This window comes from Thunnus thynnus, chromosome 7 (genome assembly GCF_963924715.1).
Source record: "Thunnus thynnus chromosome 7, fThuThy2.1, whole genome shotgun sequence".
Taxonomy (NCBI): domain Eukaryota; kingdom Metazoa; phylum Chordata; class Actinopteri; order Scombriformes; family Scombridae; genus Thunnus; species Thunnus thynnus.
The window spans coordinates 10,507,351-10,523,735 of NC_089523.1; the positions used below are offsets into that span (position 1 = coordinate 10,507,351).

At 43.0% G+C, this 16,385-nt stretch overlaps 1 protein-coding gene across 4 annotated transcripts in view; it reads left to right on the forward strand.

The window, feature by feature from the left end:
• The window catches only part of ets1 (v-ets avian erythroblastosis virus E26 oncogene homolog 1), a 37,332-nt gene that overhangs the window by 6,772 nt on the left and 14,175 nt on the right, over positions 1-16,385 (forward strand). The window contains exon 1 of one of the 4 annotated variants that reach the window (XM_067594265.1): positions 6,226-6,587. The exons of the other annotated variants lie outside the window; for them this stretch is intronic. Within the exon in view, the coding sequence (XP_067450366.1) occupies positions 6,521-6,587 (67 nt within the window). The 5' untranslated portion in view covers positions 6,226-6,520. Of the gene's footprint in view, positions 1-6,225; positions 6,588-16,385 lie in introns of those variants that run through there. 4 annotated transcript variants of the gene reach the window in all.

Here is a 16,385-nt window from a genome sequence, read left to right on the forward strand (position 1 = left end):
TTCATGAAAAGATAAATATGTGTAAATGCAAACTCCTCCCTTCCTTTAACTCTTCAGTGAAAGAAGACTGAAACTGATATTCTGAAAAGATAAATTAACCATTTCAAAATATTTTACGGCCACAATAGTTGACATGAAAATGAAATCTGATTTTTTTTTTAAAGCACAACAGGTAAGTTCTTAGTTGCCAAGATCCCCCAACTTCCTCACAAACTAAATCTTTCTTGGATGTATGGGATGATGATTGGATGATAAAGTGAGGTAGGTTATGATTTTGCAGTTGAAGTCACTTTATTCTTTGACAATGGATTGGGTGTTGTTAAAATGATATGTGCTTGTGTGAGAAAGAAAAAGTACAGAGCAGATGTGAGGCGGGGATGTTGGATGTTAAAGGACCATTGCATGTTTGGCCCAGAGCCCAATGTCACACACACTGCTTCCTGACAACAGCCATGCCACAGTGATGTTTACACTAACCCAGCTCTACTCTTCACTATCCAACACTCGTACCACAGAGCCTGTTGTAAACTCCCATTGTAGAAACTCACAATGTGCGAGTGTGTGTGTGTGAAAAAAAAAAAAAAAAAAAAAAAAAAAGTGAGTGCGTATTTCTGTGTCCAATTTTATCTAAATCCAGACACAGATATCACACACATGCACTCCAACCTCCAGCAAACATCCTGCAGTGATGCAAACTCCGCATATTCATTCATTAAATTCGCACCCTGCACTCTGGTGTGTATTGTATTACAGCATCCTCCCATTCAGTAAAGCAGACACACACACACACACACACACATACACACACACATCAACTCCCAGGCACTCGTGAGTTCACTGTACATTAAAACATGCACTCCCATTTAGTACACGCAGACACAGCTGTGATCTGGCACTCAGGGACCATTGGCCTGTGTTTTATTTGATGTGATTTGACAGCTGGACAGTTGGAAGAGGAGGGGAACAGGGTGGAAAGAAAAGAGAGAGTGGGTGGAATAGAGTATGAGGAGAAAAGACGGATAAGGAGAGGGATAAGTCACAGGACTGGGACTGGCGTTGGTAGGAGGAGAAGAGACGAGGGGAGGAGGATCTGAGATGTGGAGCCTTGGGGGGGGGAGGGGGGATGGGGGGCTTCGCCTCTGATGAGGGGCACGTCCTCACGGGTGCAGGCCCATTTTTTATTTCTTAAAGTAAACAGGCAGCCTGCGGGGGTCTGGGGGGTTATGGGAAAGGAGGAAACAGTGATGCTAATCAGGCCGGCACACACTTCCCCCTCCAACAATAAAACAAAACAAGAGTGGAAACACGGAAAAGCGACAGACAACTGTGGAGGAATGGTCTATACCACTGCCGTGGTCCTAGATTTGAACCGCATGGTATAATGATAGTTCTGAGGAAAGAGGTGTTAGTCAATAAACAGAGGAAAGAGGTAGTCAGTTGCTGCTTCTCTGTATGTGTGTCAATTTTATAGTATTTTTAGAAGTCTTAACTATCTGACTGAGTTTCAACATTAGACTTCTGAGAAGTGGATGTATTGCACATTAAAATGGCGTGTTTACAACAGAGTCAGTGTGTAATTTGTATCTCAAAGTACCAAAAGAACTGACAGAACTAAAAGGATCATCTCAAAGACTAATTTCTGGTGAATATTCTTCTTTCTTTGAAGAATCATTTAAAGTACTTTTTAAGATTGAGTCTCTTGACCTTGATGAAATGTCTCAGAATTTTGCCCTAACTGACGTCTATTGAAGGTCCTCTTATTTTAGAGTCATTATTCTACCATTATTTTAAAGATGCTCTGCTTTAGAGCATCAGCCAAATACTCAGATTGAACTTTCCCAGAATTCTAGAGTTTTATTCTAGGAAGCGTTAGTGTGGTAAGTTCCTCTTGATAGCGCAGTGACTAATTACAAACCACTTCAGTTGGAGAACATGCAGTACTGAAACACATGCAATCACTGACGGGTGATGATGCAACAGATGCCAGCTCATCAGGAAAGGTGGCGCTTTAATGAGTCCTAAGAGAGACCTCCCATTGTTTTAATGTTTATATTGTGAGCTCTGCAATATTCACAGACTGTTAACTACAATGAGTGTACAACAGTGACGGTAAGACCTCTTACTTTGTCTTGTTATGTGTGTTCACAGTTGAATCCAGTCCTTCAGTGAAAGGTCAATTATTTCCCATAATAACTCACAATATAAAGAGCATTTATATAACAATTAACAAAAAAAAAACCCAAAAAACAACAACCAGCAACTGTACAACAGCAGGATTATTTTCATTTCTGTATACCATTATTTTGAGTGTTGCTCCTTACTGTAATACACAATTTATTAAATGAGAAACAAATTAAAACCACAGACTGATGTATTTTCCCTTCAGCTGTGGGGACTAGTGGAGCTTTATCGGAGAGCGTGTTGGTAAAAGGGAGGGAGGGATAGAGGGAGGGCAAGACGAAGAGAGGGAGGTCTGGGAGGCAAAGAGACTCAGAGGGGGGTGGGGATAATTGAATTATCTGCACAATGGAGTGATGGGGGGCACGTGGTGCCGCTAATGGAGGAAGAGATGTCCTTTTTAGCGAAGCTAATTGTTCAGAAAAGAGCTGAGCCTTTGTTCAGGGAGGCCCTGCTACTTTCCCAGTGCACTTACATGCACACAATTTAGTAGTGCACACGCTGACACACACACACACACACACACACGCACATATACACACATACACTCTGTCTGAACAGACTTTGGAATGCGAGGCACAAGGGAAAGACATACACAAGCACAGTACACCATACATAAGCAAGCACACACACACACACACACACACACACAGGGATACACCGCTCCTGTCCCAGCCAACCCTCTGATCTCAGCAGGAGTGCATCCAGCCTGTGGCACCTTCAGACAGCATCCACCACAGATAGAGCTGAGACTGAGCCACTAGACCGAGGCCACAAGGACCCCACTGTTTTACTGTTTCACTGTCTGCTCTCTCTCTCTCTCCCTCTCTATGTGTGTGTGTGTGTGTGTGTGTGTGTGTCCATCACCCATCTGTGCTTGTGCTTGAGTGTCTGTAAATCAGTGACTGATTGATTGCATGCTAAATGCTGTCTATTCACACAATGTATCCATTGTCTGAGAAGTTTAACTCTTCGAAGTAATTCTGGCTAAATCTTCACTTCATATTTTATATTTGTAAATGTGGGGGAGAAAAATGAATAGCGTTGAAAGCAGAATACTTAAAGCAATTCAAATTCTTCCAACATCAAAGACAAAATATCACTTGACAGGTGTATGGATTGCTCTAAATCGAATAACCTTTCAGTTAACTCTGTGAAAAGTAGCAGGTGCAACGGTTACATCTAAGGATTATAGACAGGCAGACAACACAGATGTGCCAGGGTGAGACAGACAGCAGGAGAGAGCAGCAAGGAGAGAGATAGCTGCTTCAGCTAGGGGTGCTATACTGCAACGCAAATGAGTGAAGCCAGCTAACTGTCAAAACCATGGCAACAGCATTTGCCAGGTGAAGAAAAGACACACTGAAACTAAAACTTGTTTGATCTGGGACATCTGTCCTCAAACGTACTGGTACATACACTAGCTAGTTGTTTTATGAGACAGTAAGACAATTAACAATCTCTTTATCTTAAAGGGAAATGACACAGTTTGTTTCAACAATAGTTGTTTTCTGGGTTTGTATTGTGCAAAACTTTGACACAAGTAGCTGATATTGAGATCTCTCTGGAGATAAACTGACTGTTTGCTATTTAACAATTACATTTTTTATGGGAATCATTTTCCTCATGTCAGTATGTCCTTTTCATAAAAATGTGTTTGGTTTCAGGGTCATTGTACACCCGGTTGTCTTTTGGCAATAGAAATGGTCATTGCTCTGAGAAACAGATCAGTAACATACTGCACTGCGATACGAGAACAGAAATATGCTCAGATGTTTCCTGGCAACAGGAATTTAAAGCAACAATGCTGATTGTAATCACTTTGTCAACAAGCTGCACATTCACTTCTTTTTTTTTTTTTACATTTTCAGTTTAATAATTCGGTTTTGATCATATCACTTTTAGTGTGCATTCTCAGAAGTGTTTTGGGAAATACCATCTAAATTCTCTTATGTGAGTATCAGATGTAAAGATGTGAAGACAGGCAGAAGAAAACACAAACTGAAACAAGCTACAGTGACGCCAGCCCAGGTATTAGTCAGCAACACCATTAAACCTCTAATGGCTGCCCTTAGGCACAAAAGGACTGAGGCTGTCCTTTTAAGAACAGATACGGGGGAGTTCATTAACAGAAAACAAAGAGGTCTAGTCAGAGAGACTAACTGACTGACTGACTGACTGACTCGGATGAAGTGAGAGGAACTGTTCCCTCGTCCATTCTTCTCCTTCCATCACCCCCTCCACTTTGCCCCTGGTGATGCAGCTCCTCTCACCACAGAACCCACCAGCACTCTTCCCAGACGAGGCTCCTATCAGGCCAATGAAACCTGATCCGGGGCTGCTAATGGAACCGGTGAAGTACCACCGGTTTAAAAATCCATGTATGATCAATATCCTTGGCTCCCCTGCCTCCATCCACATCATCCCATTTAGAAGTACATGCGTACAGTACATGCAGAAGTATCATATTTACGCTCATCGTAGGGTGCGCCGTATGACTCACCCTAACAAGGTTGCTTATGATGAGGGTGGAGTTATGGAAATAGAGGTCTGGTGTTTTCAAGTAAACTATTTGCCTTGTTTGATTAATGAAAAAAAGAAGGAAAGCATTTGCGTTAACCTGAGTCCATACTATTCCTCCAGTGTTTCTTGCTGGAGCCCGATTTTCTCGCTTTTGTTAAAAGCAGTAGGTTCCACTGGAACTTGTGCAAGAATTACTATAATAATCTGTTATTATTGTTTCTGTTGCCATGGGAGGTGTTCCCTAATGGTAGTGGTTTGCTCAGAGTGGAGCCGTACTGTGGCTAAAAAGCCAAATCTTCCCCTTGTCTTTGTTCTTTTCCAGTGGCAGAGCAAATTTTTGATTCAATTTCCAGTAAGGCATGGTCATTGTTCCTGATTATTGTAGATAAGAAGGTACAAAAGTCTAAAAAAAAGCAATGCAAACTGAGAATTAGAACAGGCAGTTTGCCTTGTTCAAACTGGATTTTCATTGATGGTCTTGGTGACATAAGACCGAGTCTGATTGATTTTAATATTTGTATGACTAACCTATTTTTAAACCATGCAACATTTATGTGTCTCATTTTTATATAAGAAAAATTTCATAGTTAATGTTGTATGTAATTGCAAAGATTTAGACCAGATTAGCTATGTAGGGAGAAAAAAAAGACATAGTTTGTTTTTATTGATCAGTACAAGGTGAACAGGAAATACTCTGAGGTGTTTATGAGGGTGAGTTACAAGTTATGAGGACGCCTGGAAGTGCAGAATATAGGACACAGACAGCCGTGTCTCTCCTTTTAGCTCATAGTCACCAGTTCTTCGGACATTACTACATCTAAACTGCTGGTATTCATCCGTATGTAACTATTTTAAGATCTAAAACGCTCTCCAAGGACTTGCTTCTTACATACACTCAGGAAATAATCTTCAACAGTAGACTACTATTCCTATAAAGTTCCTAAAGAGATTCACAGTGTTTCTCTGGTGCAAATTTAGAAGCCATATTGTACTCCATGTTGTTTTTGTTCTTATAATATGTCTGTAACATTTCAGTAATATCCCTAGAGGGACCAACACTATAAAAGTAGTCTTTAATAGTATTTTTTTAAAACTTCACAATGTGTTTTGCCATAAAAGATAACATGATGAAGTATTTGCTGTCATGTTAGGATGGTGTTCCCTATAATAAGGTTTACTAAAGTTCTTTCTCAGCAACTCACAGCTCTGACATCTCCTGAGTGTTTCTCATCCTTGTAAAACGAGAGTAATTTGCGGGAACATGCGGACCCCTAACTACGTCTGATGACGTGAAGGGGTACAAGTAGGTTCTCACTGAGATACGGGGGAGGTGGTAGTAGCAGTAGTGTGTGCGTGTGTGCGTGTGTGTGAGCATGTGTGTGTGTGTGTGTGTATGTGTAAAGGGGCGGAGGGGGGTGGGAGGGTTGGGGGGCATTATAATTGAATTGTGAATCAACTGGCAAGTCAGCCCCAAACACCGCCCCCTTCAGCTGTCGTCGCACTCCGCTCTTTGCAATGCAACGCCCATAGCCAGAAACATAGAGGAAGGAGTGAGTGAGTGTGTGAGTGAGTAAGAAAGAACGAGGAAAAGAGGGAGTGTGTGTGTATATGTGCCGGAGAGGGAAAGAGGGAAAGAGAAAGATAAGTTAGGAGTACAAGAAACGGAATCGGTATTCAGTGTGAGAGGGAAGGTTAAAAAAAAAATCTGCCAGTACAACTGACCGGGGCGCCAGAGGAAGACAATATTTTCCCTTATATTGTGTTTTTGGAGCTGTTAGAATAAAAGAGGGACGCGGCGTTATTAAGTCACACTGATCTGATGATCATGACGGCAGCTGTCGATATGAAACCGACGTTAACGATCATAAAGGCTGAAAAAATGGACGGTGAGTAATACAACTCTTCTGTAAGAGCTTGACAGTTAACACGAGACTAACGTTACTCCTTTAATGTTTGTAAGCTTGCTGGCTGGTGATTACTGTGATGTTAACTACAGTAATAATTCTCGGTAAACAGATGCGCTGTGAGGGACATAACGTCCCGAAGGTATTTCAGTGTGAAAACGTGTTGGTTGCTCAATATTGGACAACACGCAACAGGGAAATGCAATCACGCCTGAGGGTTCTACAGTCATGCAATATGCTGTACAGTATGACCAGTGTGTTTCTTTTTTTCTTATTGAATGAATCATGCTCTGACCCGTGTGCCCGTGTTATAATACATAACATGACGTTGTCTGTGAAACAGGGTGCAAATATGAAAAAAAAGTTACAACACAAGAGTTAAGACATTTTTAGACATTGATGACAAAAGCAGACTTGATTATGTCGTGCAGGCACAACGCATAGCAACAAAAAGTGTTAATTTCATTCAAAAGATTTTGTTTTCAGTGTTGATATTCTGAAGGGACACACTTTCAGACACGCTGTATGTTTTACACTGATCATGTTCTACACTAATGGCTTTTCCAGGTTTGCTTGTACACACAGCCTATCCTTAAACAGTTGTCTAATTTAAGTTTTGTCACGTTTGGTTTTGGACTGGTGCTGCTTGAATTGATTATGCTTTGTAGATTTGTTGTACAAATGATATCCTCTATTTCTTTCCTTTATGCCTTTAATCTCACTATATATCTCCGTCTCCTCTCTCTCCCATCTCTGACTATAGTCAGTGCCACACTGGGAGAGCCAAGGCATTCTGCCCAGCCGGCATGGGAGACAGGCCGTGGTGCCTAATCACCCCCCTCCTGCCCCCCCTCCACCACCAGCCCCACTGTCTTTTCTCCCTCCCTCCCTCCCTCCTTTAGTCTCTATCTCCCCCCCTCCTCTTCAGTGGTTGAAACTGACTTTCCAGAGGGAAGGAGAGGCAGGCTGAGGTGATGAATCTGCAGTGCTGAGGCTTGCCTCTCTGACCCTGCTGCCTGGAAGACTTGGCTTGCTGCAGGGGTAGTCCAGGGCACGGGCAGGGAAGCCCACAACTGTGAGCTGTGTTTGGGTTTGGGTTTAAACCTTTGTGTGGTTTCACTTCTCATTTTGTGTGATTGTATTTTTACACAGAGCGATGGTACACATGGTGGTGTGTTTGGATAATTTGCATTTAGCAGCTTTTTACATTAACTAATCCCCTGTGTTTTTGCAGCTCAGGTGGTGTTTGTAAAGCAGTAAGCAGCACTGATGCATCACAGAAATTTGATACTAATTGCAAGTGTTGACCCACTAAGGAGCTGTGACTCACCACATTAACCACCTTCTCCTCACTGTCAATACCTGCGCAGCATAGATTCTCACATACACATCTCACAAACTCACATTAAAAGTGCTGATGGCTGCAGTTAAGTTGCCAAAGCGTAGCGCTATCTTGCAAAACCATTTCGCAATGCTCACTCCCTCTTGCATTCAACTTGGGTGCACTCGGGTCAAGCTGAGGCTGCCAAAGAGCAGTTCACAACTTGATACAAGCACATCTTTTCTCCACCTCTTTCTCACTCACACAGACACACACACATTGTTCTATTCACTCCTTCGTATTATTGTGCTTACAAGATAAATGTGCTACTAATGCCCTCGCTGTTCCTGATTCCAAAAAGACACAACAGTGATGCTTACAACTCACAAGAATGAATTTGTTGATTGGCTCAATTGGGGAAGTAGTAGCTCTCCCAGTGGACATGGCTCCTTGTTTTTTTTTTCTCCAGCACAGAACTATGGCATCGTGAGAATCTCAGATGCTGTTTTTTCTTTTTTCTTTGCCCGACCTCCTGAAACCACATGCTGTACATACATACATAACAGGCTAAAGTGGTTTCCAGCCCACCTTACTATGTTGTTTGTTTTCCTTTGTGACGGAAGTGTAGCCAGTGTCAGCTTACCCATGGCCTGTCCTCTCTCTCTATCTCTCTCCAGCAGAGGTAATTCCTTTTAAAGCGCTCACACACTGCCAGGGTCAGAGGTGCACCCAAACAAGCCTTCTAACGTTCCACCAAGCTTTTTATTCCTTTGTTCAGTGTTAAAGTAGTCAAATCCTGATACAGTACACTTACTTCAGTGTAACCCAGATCATAGCAGCTTATTATTGAAAGCATCATGTAGCCAAAACAAAACTGTCAGCTCTACAGAGACAAGTTTTAAAGATGGGTGGAACATTACTTCATATGGAAGGTGTTGGATTGTGAAATAACTATCATTTAAGGTCATCTAAGTATTGATTTAATACTTAATACCAGAAAGATATCAATCATTTACAGTACAAGGAGTTGTCTGTTTCAGACCTGAGTGACTCGTCCCTCTTTTACTTTCCTTCTCTGTTCATCAGGCCTGCAGGTCGGGGTTCAGTAACTGACAGGAATGTTTGTGAGCATGCCCTGCTGGGTGGCATGCATGGAGGCATAGAAGGAGCAAGAGGGGGAGTCTCACTTTTATCTGATCAAAACACTGCTGTTTGTTATAGCTAGCGTTCCTGATGATTCTGTTGAGAGCCCTTATATGGCATCTTGTTCCACGCCTGCTGCATATGCGCACAAGCACACACAGGCCATACCACACGGATGACTCTTATAAAGGCTTCGGTGACTTATATCTCCCGAGGTGGCTCCCATGTTGGTTTGGTGAGGAGAAGGGTAGTTTCTGTCAGAACAGTGTTACATAAGCCTGAGATTTTTGCTTCGGTGTGTTTGTGTCAGCACTCCTTCAGTAGTGCAGTGTAATATATGCCAATGTTTGAGTGTGCGTTGCTGCCTGGCAGCTGTGCAAACACTGTTTGGGTGATCCAGGCTTCTCTTGATGTGGTCTGTCAATGAATCGGGCCAAACGGAGCAAACAAGCCCATTTTTCATCTGTATGCGCCATGTCAAACGGAGGGCGATATGGTTTGCCGGCTCAAAACCTGATTAGTCAGCCCAGTGTTCAGTGCATCACCCATATGTCATTAGGTAGTGTTTGACCAGGCCATGTTTATGCCTAAAGGGCAATGGATACCAGCATCCTCAATAAGCCTCCCTGTGCTGGTCAGGCTTGTCAACAGACTAGGCGAGTAGTAGTAAAGTGGCTGTCTGTAAGTTTCCACAATGACCCTGTCTTTCTTTCCCTCCCGCACTACTCATTGATGCCACTGTGTTACATCAAATGGGTTATCCCCCCATTCAATTGGCATTTCATTCATTACTTATTCTTTCAGCCAGTCATCTGTAGTGTTGCCCATATAAACATAAAACTATTTTACTGCGTGGGTCCTATCTTGACGCTTCCCTAGTGACTACACGCCTTAATCTTTGCTTATAAAGCTTAGTCATAAAGTAAGGCGTGTTAGCACCAGATACAGCAGTCTGCTAAATAGTAAGCATATGGGTCAGGGTGAGAGAGAGACCTTCCAAGGTGTGGTTGATTTGATGGTAGTGAAAAGTCTTCGCTATGCTAAGAAATAATTAGAGATTAAAATTATTAGAGTGCCTCTCCCAGCAATCAATCTTCAACAGCTTCTCGTTTTACTCACATTCTGCAAAAAGCCAACGACCAAAACAAAGGAAAATATGTTCCTTGGCGGGAGAAATAAGGCATTAACAAGCTTCTTTTGTAACACACAAATCTTTTCAATCATTCACCCACCCACTCACCCAATTCGCCCTCCAGTGTTCCTCCCACTCCTTTCCCTTTCTTCCTCTGCTTCTATTTCTTTCTGCTGGCCACATGAGTTTCTCTCATGTCACCTTGATGTGGTGTATAGTGCATTCCTGATGTTTGCATGTTGTCCCATCCCCACTCCTTCCTTGCTTGTAATTCCTGAGTCATGGCACTAGACGCCTGCTGCACCACACGCCACTGGCTGTCCGACTGTGCGTCTGCTTGGCTCGCTTGCCGGTTTGTGCTGCCACAGGCCTCTGTCCTTCCTACATTACCAGTCAGACTGTGAACCCTAACTGGCCTGAAGCTGCCCCGGAATGGCTCCACAACACCCACGCATCTCCACATCGTCCTGAGTGCTTTTTAACTTTTTTAGTCCTCCTGCTGTTTCTGTTGCTGTTTCTATTTTATAGTTCCACATTTAGGAGCTGTGTTTCCTATAATGGAATGGAAAGTGGGCTAGTTTAGAAACATGCCTGCTTTGAGAATCAGTCTACTGTCCCGAAAGGCAGCAGGTTTGTTTCACCGCTGATGTTCATCTGTCCACAACGAGGCTATGTCATTCATTCTGTTCAGTGTATGTTCCAGATTTTCTTCCCCTGTTTTCTCTTTTGTCTGTGTTTTCTGCACACCACCTGTTTTTGGAGTCAGTATGCATTGCGTGCTGCTTTTGTAATCAGGTGAACAAATAGGGTACAGCCACAGACTGTATGTGTATCAGACCTAAAGCATCAAAAGTTGTATTGATTTATTGGCCTGCCAAAACAAAGACTGATAAAGAAGGGTATGTTTGAGGAGGTGGCAGGTCTGCTGTGTAGGTGTGACTCCGTGGCTCTCGTGATGAGCTGGACCTCAGTGACGCAGTCAAATGGGAGGCACATGTGTTCTGGCAGCCATGGAGGAGGTCGAGCAATGGGAAGTTTTTCGGCTGCCGCTGGGGTTGCTGCTATGAGAGTAAAAGCAGCTGGATTCCTTAGCTTTGTCTGCCTGACCTCCCTCATGTCTGCACTTTTTACATATTGAAATGAGTTACTTTTACTGACTACATCTGGTGTAGGCCCACACATCCACAACATAATGAGAACTTGACAGTATTTGCTTACAGAAATGCCATTGTGTCGGTGGAAAATGAACTAAGGGCTTCACATAAATGCTCATTAGAGATGCTCGGTTTGCTGCCTTAAACGTGTTTGTTTTATTCATACTTACATGGCAACGGGGTCAAATTTTGAGTCATTGAGCAGGAATTTTACAAGATATGGTCATTGCTTTCATCATGATCAGTCACATTGTCAACTGAAACAGCACGATATCCCCTGAAGTCCAGTCATTCTTTGATGGAATGAGTCATAGTCTGTGCGTGCTTGTGTGTGTGTAAGAGAGAGAGAATTGGCAAGACAGATATAGGAAACACACGATGAGCTTGAGTTTACACTTCTGCAATGATATGTGCATGTTTTGGAAATCACTTCCATCTCTTATTGCAAAACACTGAGTTGTAACTTTCCAGTTATCAAACTGTGGTTAAGATCTTTTCATCAGCACAGTCAGCCAAAGCTGAGGTGTTTCACACCGTCATGAAAAATAACACACATATCTTAAATAAGATAAAGAAAGAGAGATGTGGCCAGATGTTTGATGTTTTATACTTCTATTAGCCATGGAGTCTACGCTGAGCTTAAAATAGAAGGGTAATTCATCATCTTGAGCTGAAACCATTTTGCCACTTAGACCACAAGTCATTTTTGGTCACATTAGAGGAAAACAAGAAAGCTGTGAGAAGCACATTAGTGATTGTAAAACAGAGGTGGAATGTGAGGCACGCAACATGAAAACACTGCGGTCTGGAGGGAATTTATTTATCAAGTATCCATCTGTCGCCCATAGCTCGCCTTCAAACAAGCAACAAGCTTCTTATATATGTATGATGTATAATTAGACCCAGCCATTACAAGACATACATGCGTGCGCACTGTATTTGTACAATAGAATGGTCGAGTGGCTGTGTGTGAATGTGTGGCTGTATAGTGTCCCACATAATTCACACTTATATCAAGAACTTGGTTGTGGAATTTATCAGTTTGGACTAAGAAATGGGGCAGGCCCCATGTTTTGTGGAAAAAATGCAACACACAGAGTAAACTGTTTGTCAGATACGTCGTGTGTTTGGTTTAACGCCTAAACAGTTCCTCCAGAGCATCCCCTGTCTGTTTACAACAGGGATGGAGCCTGGGAGTGCAGCTAGCCTGGATACGGCTAGGATAGCACCACCTGCACTCTCCAGTACAGTAGTCAGATGTCAGCTCTATTTTCCCTGCCACAGTGTTTGGGAATATGCATTGAAGAGATGGATAAAACAAGGTTTTTGGATCAAGTAGTGCTTTCATTATAAATATTTAACATACAAGGAGGTCACAGAAAACCACAAAGTTGTGTGTGATTTGTCAGATCTCTTACTGTAGGTATATAATTTTAGTGCATATCGAGTTTTAGCTTTTTAAAAAGAAATATTATGTGTCTGCCTCTTTGAAGTAATAGAGAACTTGAAGATTGTGCAATGGGCTGTTGTGAAAAGTGCATTACTGTTGCTCAATCTTTGATACTTGTAGCATATCTAAAAAAAACTAGGCCTTTTCACACTGTTGAAGATCACAGAGCAACAAAGTTTGCAGGCAGTTAAACAAGCAATAAGGAGCCAAATCCTGCTGAAAGTGCTTTGTCTCTGTTTCCCATCGTTCCTCTGGAAAGGAAAGTATTTCCATCAAGCTTTCAGCAAAAATATGTCTAGCGTCTGTTGGCGGTGGCGCGGATCATTTCAAACTCAGAGGTAATGTCATATCAAGTGCTCAGACTTTGGCATAAACAGTAGAGTTAATGCACTTTCACATCATAAGCTAATATGATTTCAGAAATGGAGGGAGTGGAAGAAAGAAAGACAGCAAGGCAGCTATGGGGTATTCGTCTCACTTATTGTCTGCTTCAGTAGCCGGTGTGTCTGTGGTGGTGGTGATCCTGGACAACTCTAGTTTCATGGGCAAAGACAGATGTCAGCAGTAGTGGCCTCGTCCCATACAGCTGCTTTACACCACCACAGGCTTGTGCTGCAAGAGTGCAGCCAGAAGGCAGTGGTGGAGGCCTAAGAATAAAACTAGTGTTTCAGCACCGTTGTTCGTGAGGGTGGGATGGCCCTGGTTTGTGTGTTGGATCTCTCTAGGTTAACACTGTCCTGCTTTTGGAGCAGGCATGGTCTAGGTCTGGTCTGGCTTCTTCACTTTGGCTTGAGCCAGCCCTACACTTCTATTCCTGGTCCTTGGCATTGAGATGGAAATCTAAACAGCAAAGCGGCTGGCTGAACAAGCAGCCCTCTCAAAACCAGACTGCCACCCCGTCCTCCTCCTCTTGCTCCACTGCAGCCCTCAGCCACCACTTTATCACCCTGTGGCGCTGAATGGGCCCCCTTCATGTTGGTCGGGTTTATGACCCCGCGTTCTCAGACCAGGGGTCCAGATACGGATCGCCATCAAAGGCTCTCTCTCAGATACCACTGTCACCTCTGGTCTGCTGTGGGTAGACTGGTCTGCTTTAAAGAGCCAATTATAAGTCCTTGGCAAGTAGCCAGGACCTCCGCTCCTTTTCCCTGCACCTTATCGTGACCCCGCTGATATGTACCTGCATGTAGGGAAATTCAGGAAGGCCTTAGTGGTGGATCTGAAATGTTTGACCCTCACCTGAACCCACAACTCACCTCACTTCCCACAGGAAGTGGCAACTTAGCCACAGGAAATGGACTCTTGAACTGATTTTAAGAAAGCCCACCATACATTTTAGCATAGAGGGACATAGAAAGGCATACATACCCTTTTCAGATGTTGTCCTCATGTTTTTTTTCACAGCCCACTCCTCACACCAACACACACCCACTGATTGAATAACTCTATAGGGCTATTTATAGCTCAATCGCATGATAGAAAGCATATTGTCCCTTATTTGTTGGGTCTGGTTGCCTGCTCTGCTTGTATCATTGCATCATTCTGAGTGGAGGCAGCAGTCCAGGCTTTATGAATGAACCAAGTCTCCGCCAGAGGCTGGGAGATGGCACTGATCCCACTGTGATGTCACTCCAGAGACAAGGAGAAGAGAGGGAGCTTTATGAGACCTCCCATTCATTCATCTGTCTCTTTCCCTCTCTGTGTGCCCACCCCCGATTCTCTTGTCCTGTGATGGGCTCATATTACAGGCTGGTGACTCATCGCCCCCTACTCAGTCACCCCTCACCCACCCGAGATGCTCCCTTGCTATCTTCCCCAGCCCTGTCCTGTCCTACCCAGCCCTGCCTCTTCCAGTCCCATAGACTTTGGCTTCAGCAGCAAGAATCCCAATTTCACGCCCACGCTCTGGTGCACAGGCAAAGAGGGTTGCTAATTTAGATCATGTGTGTGTATGTTTATATGTGTGTCAGTTTAACAGCCTGAGGTGCTGAATACAACCTTCGTCGAAAGTTGGGTTGGGGCTTGGTCACAAGGGCAGGGCAGTAAAGGTGCACAGTCTGTCAGTTGGAATCCCCTGGGGGAAAATATCATTGTCGCACTCAGCAGCCTGTCCATTACTCATATCATGGCAAGAGGGGAGTGGCTAATCAATACTTTTTTACTGTTCATCTAGACGACCTCAGTCTCACTTCATCAGTGATTCTTAGAATAGTTCATCATTAACAGAAACTAGTTTTATTTCGTACTTTTCTCTGCAGACATTCTTTTTACTCTGAGTCTTGTTAGTGAAATGTGAATGCCATAATATTGCGATTTACACCCGCTCCCACATTTTGTGAGCTAAGTGGATGGGACTCATTTTGTGGACAGACCCACACTGTCTAATGCGGAAAGTGATGACTTGTGGATGCTCTAACTCTCAGTACATACTGACCATTCTGTTTCTAATGGGACTCACAGGCATTGAAATCCTATCAGGACTTCATCATTTACTCAAGATTGTCTGGATCCTAGCTCCCCTCTCTCACTAATGGATGCACACTGTACATTAGCTCTGCCGCAGATAACTTTCTTATGGATCATTCACCATGGAGACTGCTCTATTATAATGGCACATTTAGGTTTTGTGTTTGTCTTTCAGCGGTGCTGTGTCCTATGTGTCACATTTTGTAATATTGAAATTCAATTCAATATACAAAACCCCAGCAAAGCAACGTTCATACATTACATACTATTTAAAAGTAAAATGTTGCAAAAAACAAAAAAAAAGAAATTTGTCTTTCTAGAATCTGTAACACTGTCACCTAATAGTTGAAACTTTTGTTGTGCTTTGAATTGCTTCAAGATAGTAAACAAAAATGCCACTTCAAACTCATTTTAAAGAAGTAATTTAAAATAAAAAAAACAAACAAAAGAAATCACACAAATTGTAGTTTGCATTTCAATTTGCTCTATAATCATGGTTAACATATTTCTCTCTGCAGAATGCCTAATGGTAGTTCTCATGCACTATGGTGTTGAGTGTCTTTGATGGAGGATTTAGTGTTAAAGTGGGTTCAAGACTGTGTGGGCAAGTACAGGCTGGGTTGATAAAAGTGATGGGGAGGGAGGGGCGTAAACGGTTCGAAAGTGCAGCCAAACTCCACTCGATCCAGCTTAAATAAACTGCCACATTTCGCCTTTGCCTTCACATCAAAGCGCAGACTGTCTGAGCCCCAACCCCATCTCAGTTTGCAGCCGTTTGCAACATGTACGTTTTTGCACTACCAACGCTTCTTAGAAGACAAAATGAGCTCAGTAGAGACCCAGACAACCTTGCTGTCAGGGGCGACTTGTACACAAAGACAGCTCGCTCAGGTCTTATTTTCACTGTGAAACTGCATGTTTTACTTTGATGTACGACCTGTCTGACGATGGCTTAACTGAGGTCTTATGTGAGACTGTAAAACTCTTCTACCTTGATTTTACTTCAGACTAGAATGAATAACTTTGTGTTTGTTCACCAGTGTAACAGAGAGCAATATATTATTACAGGCCTAATTGAATCACATGGAGAAGCAAAGAGCTCTTGTCTGTCCTC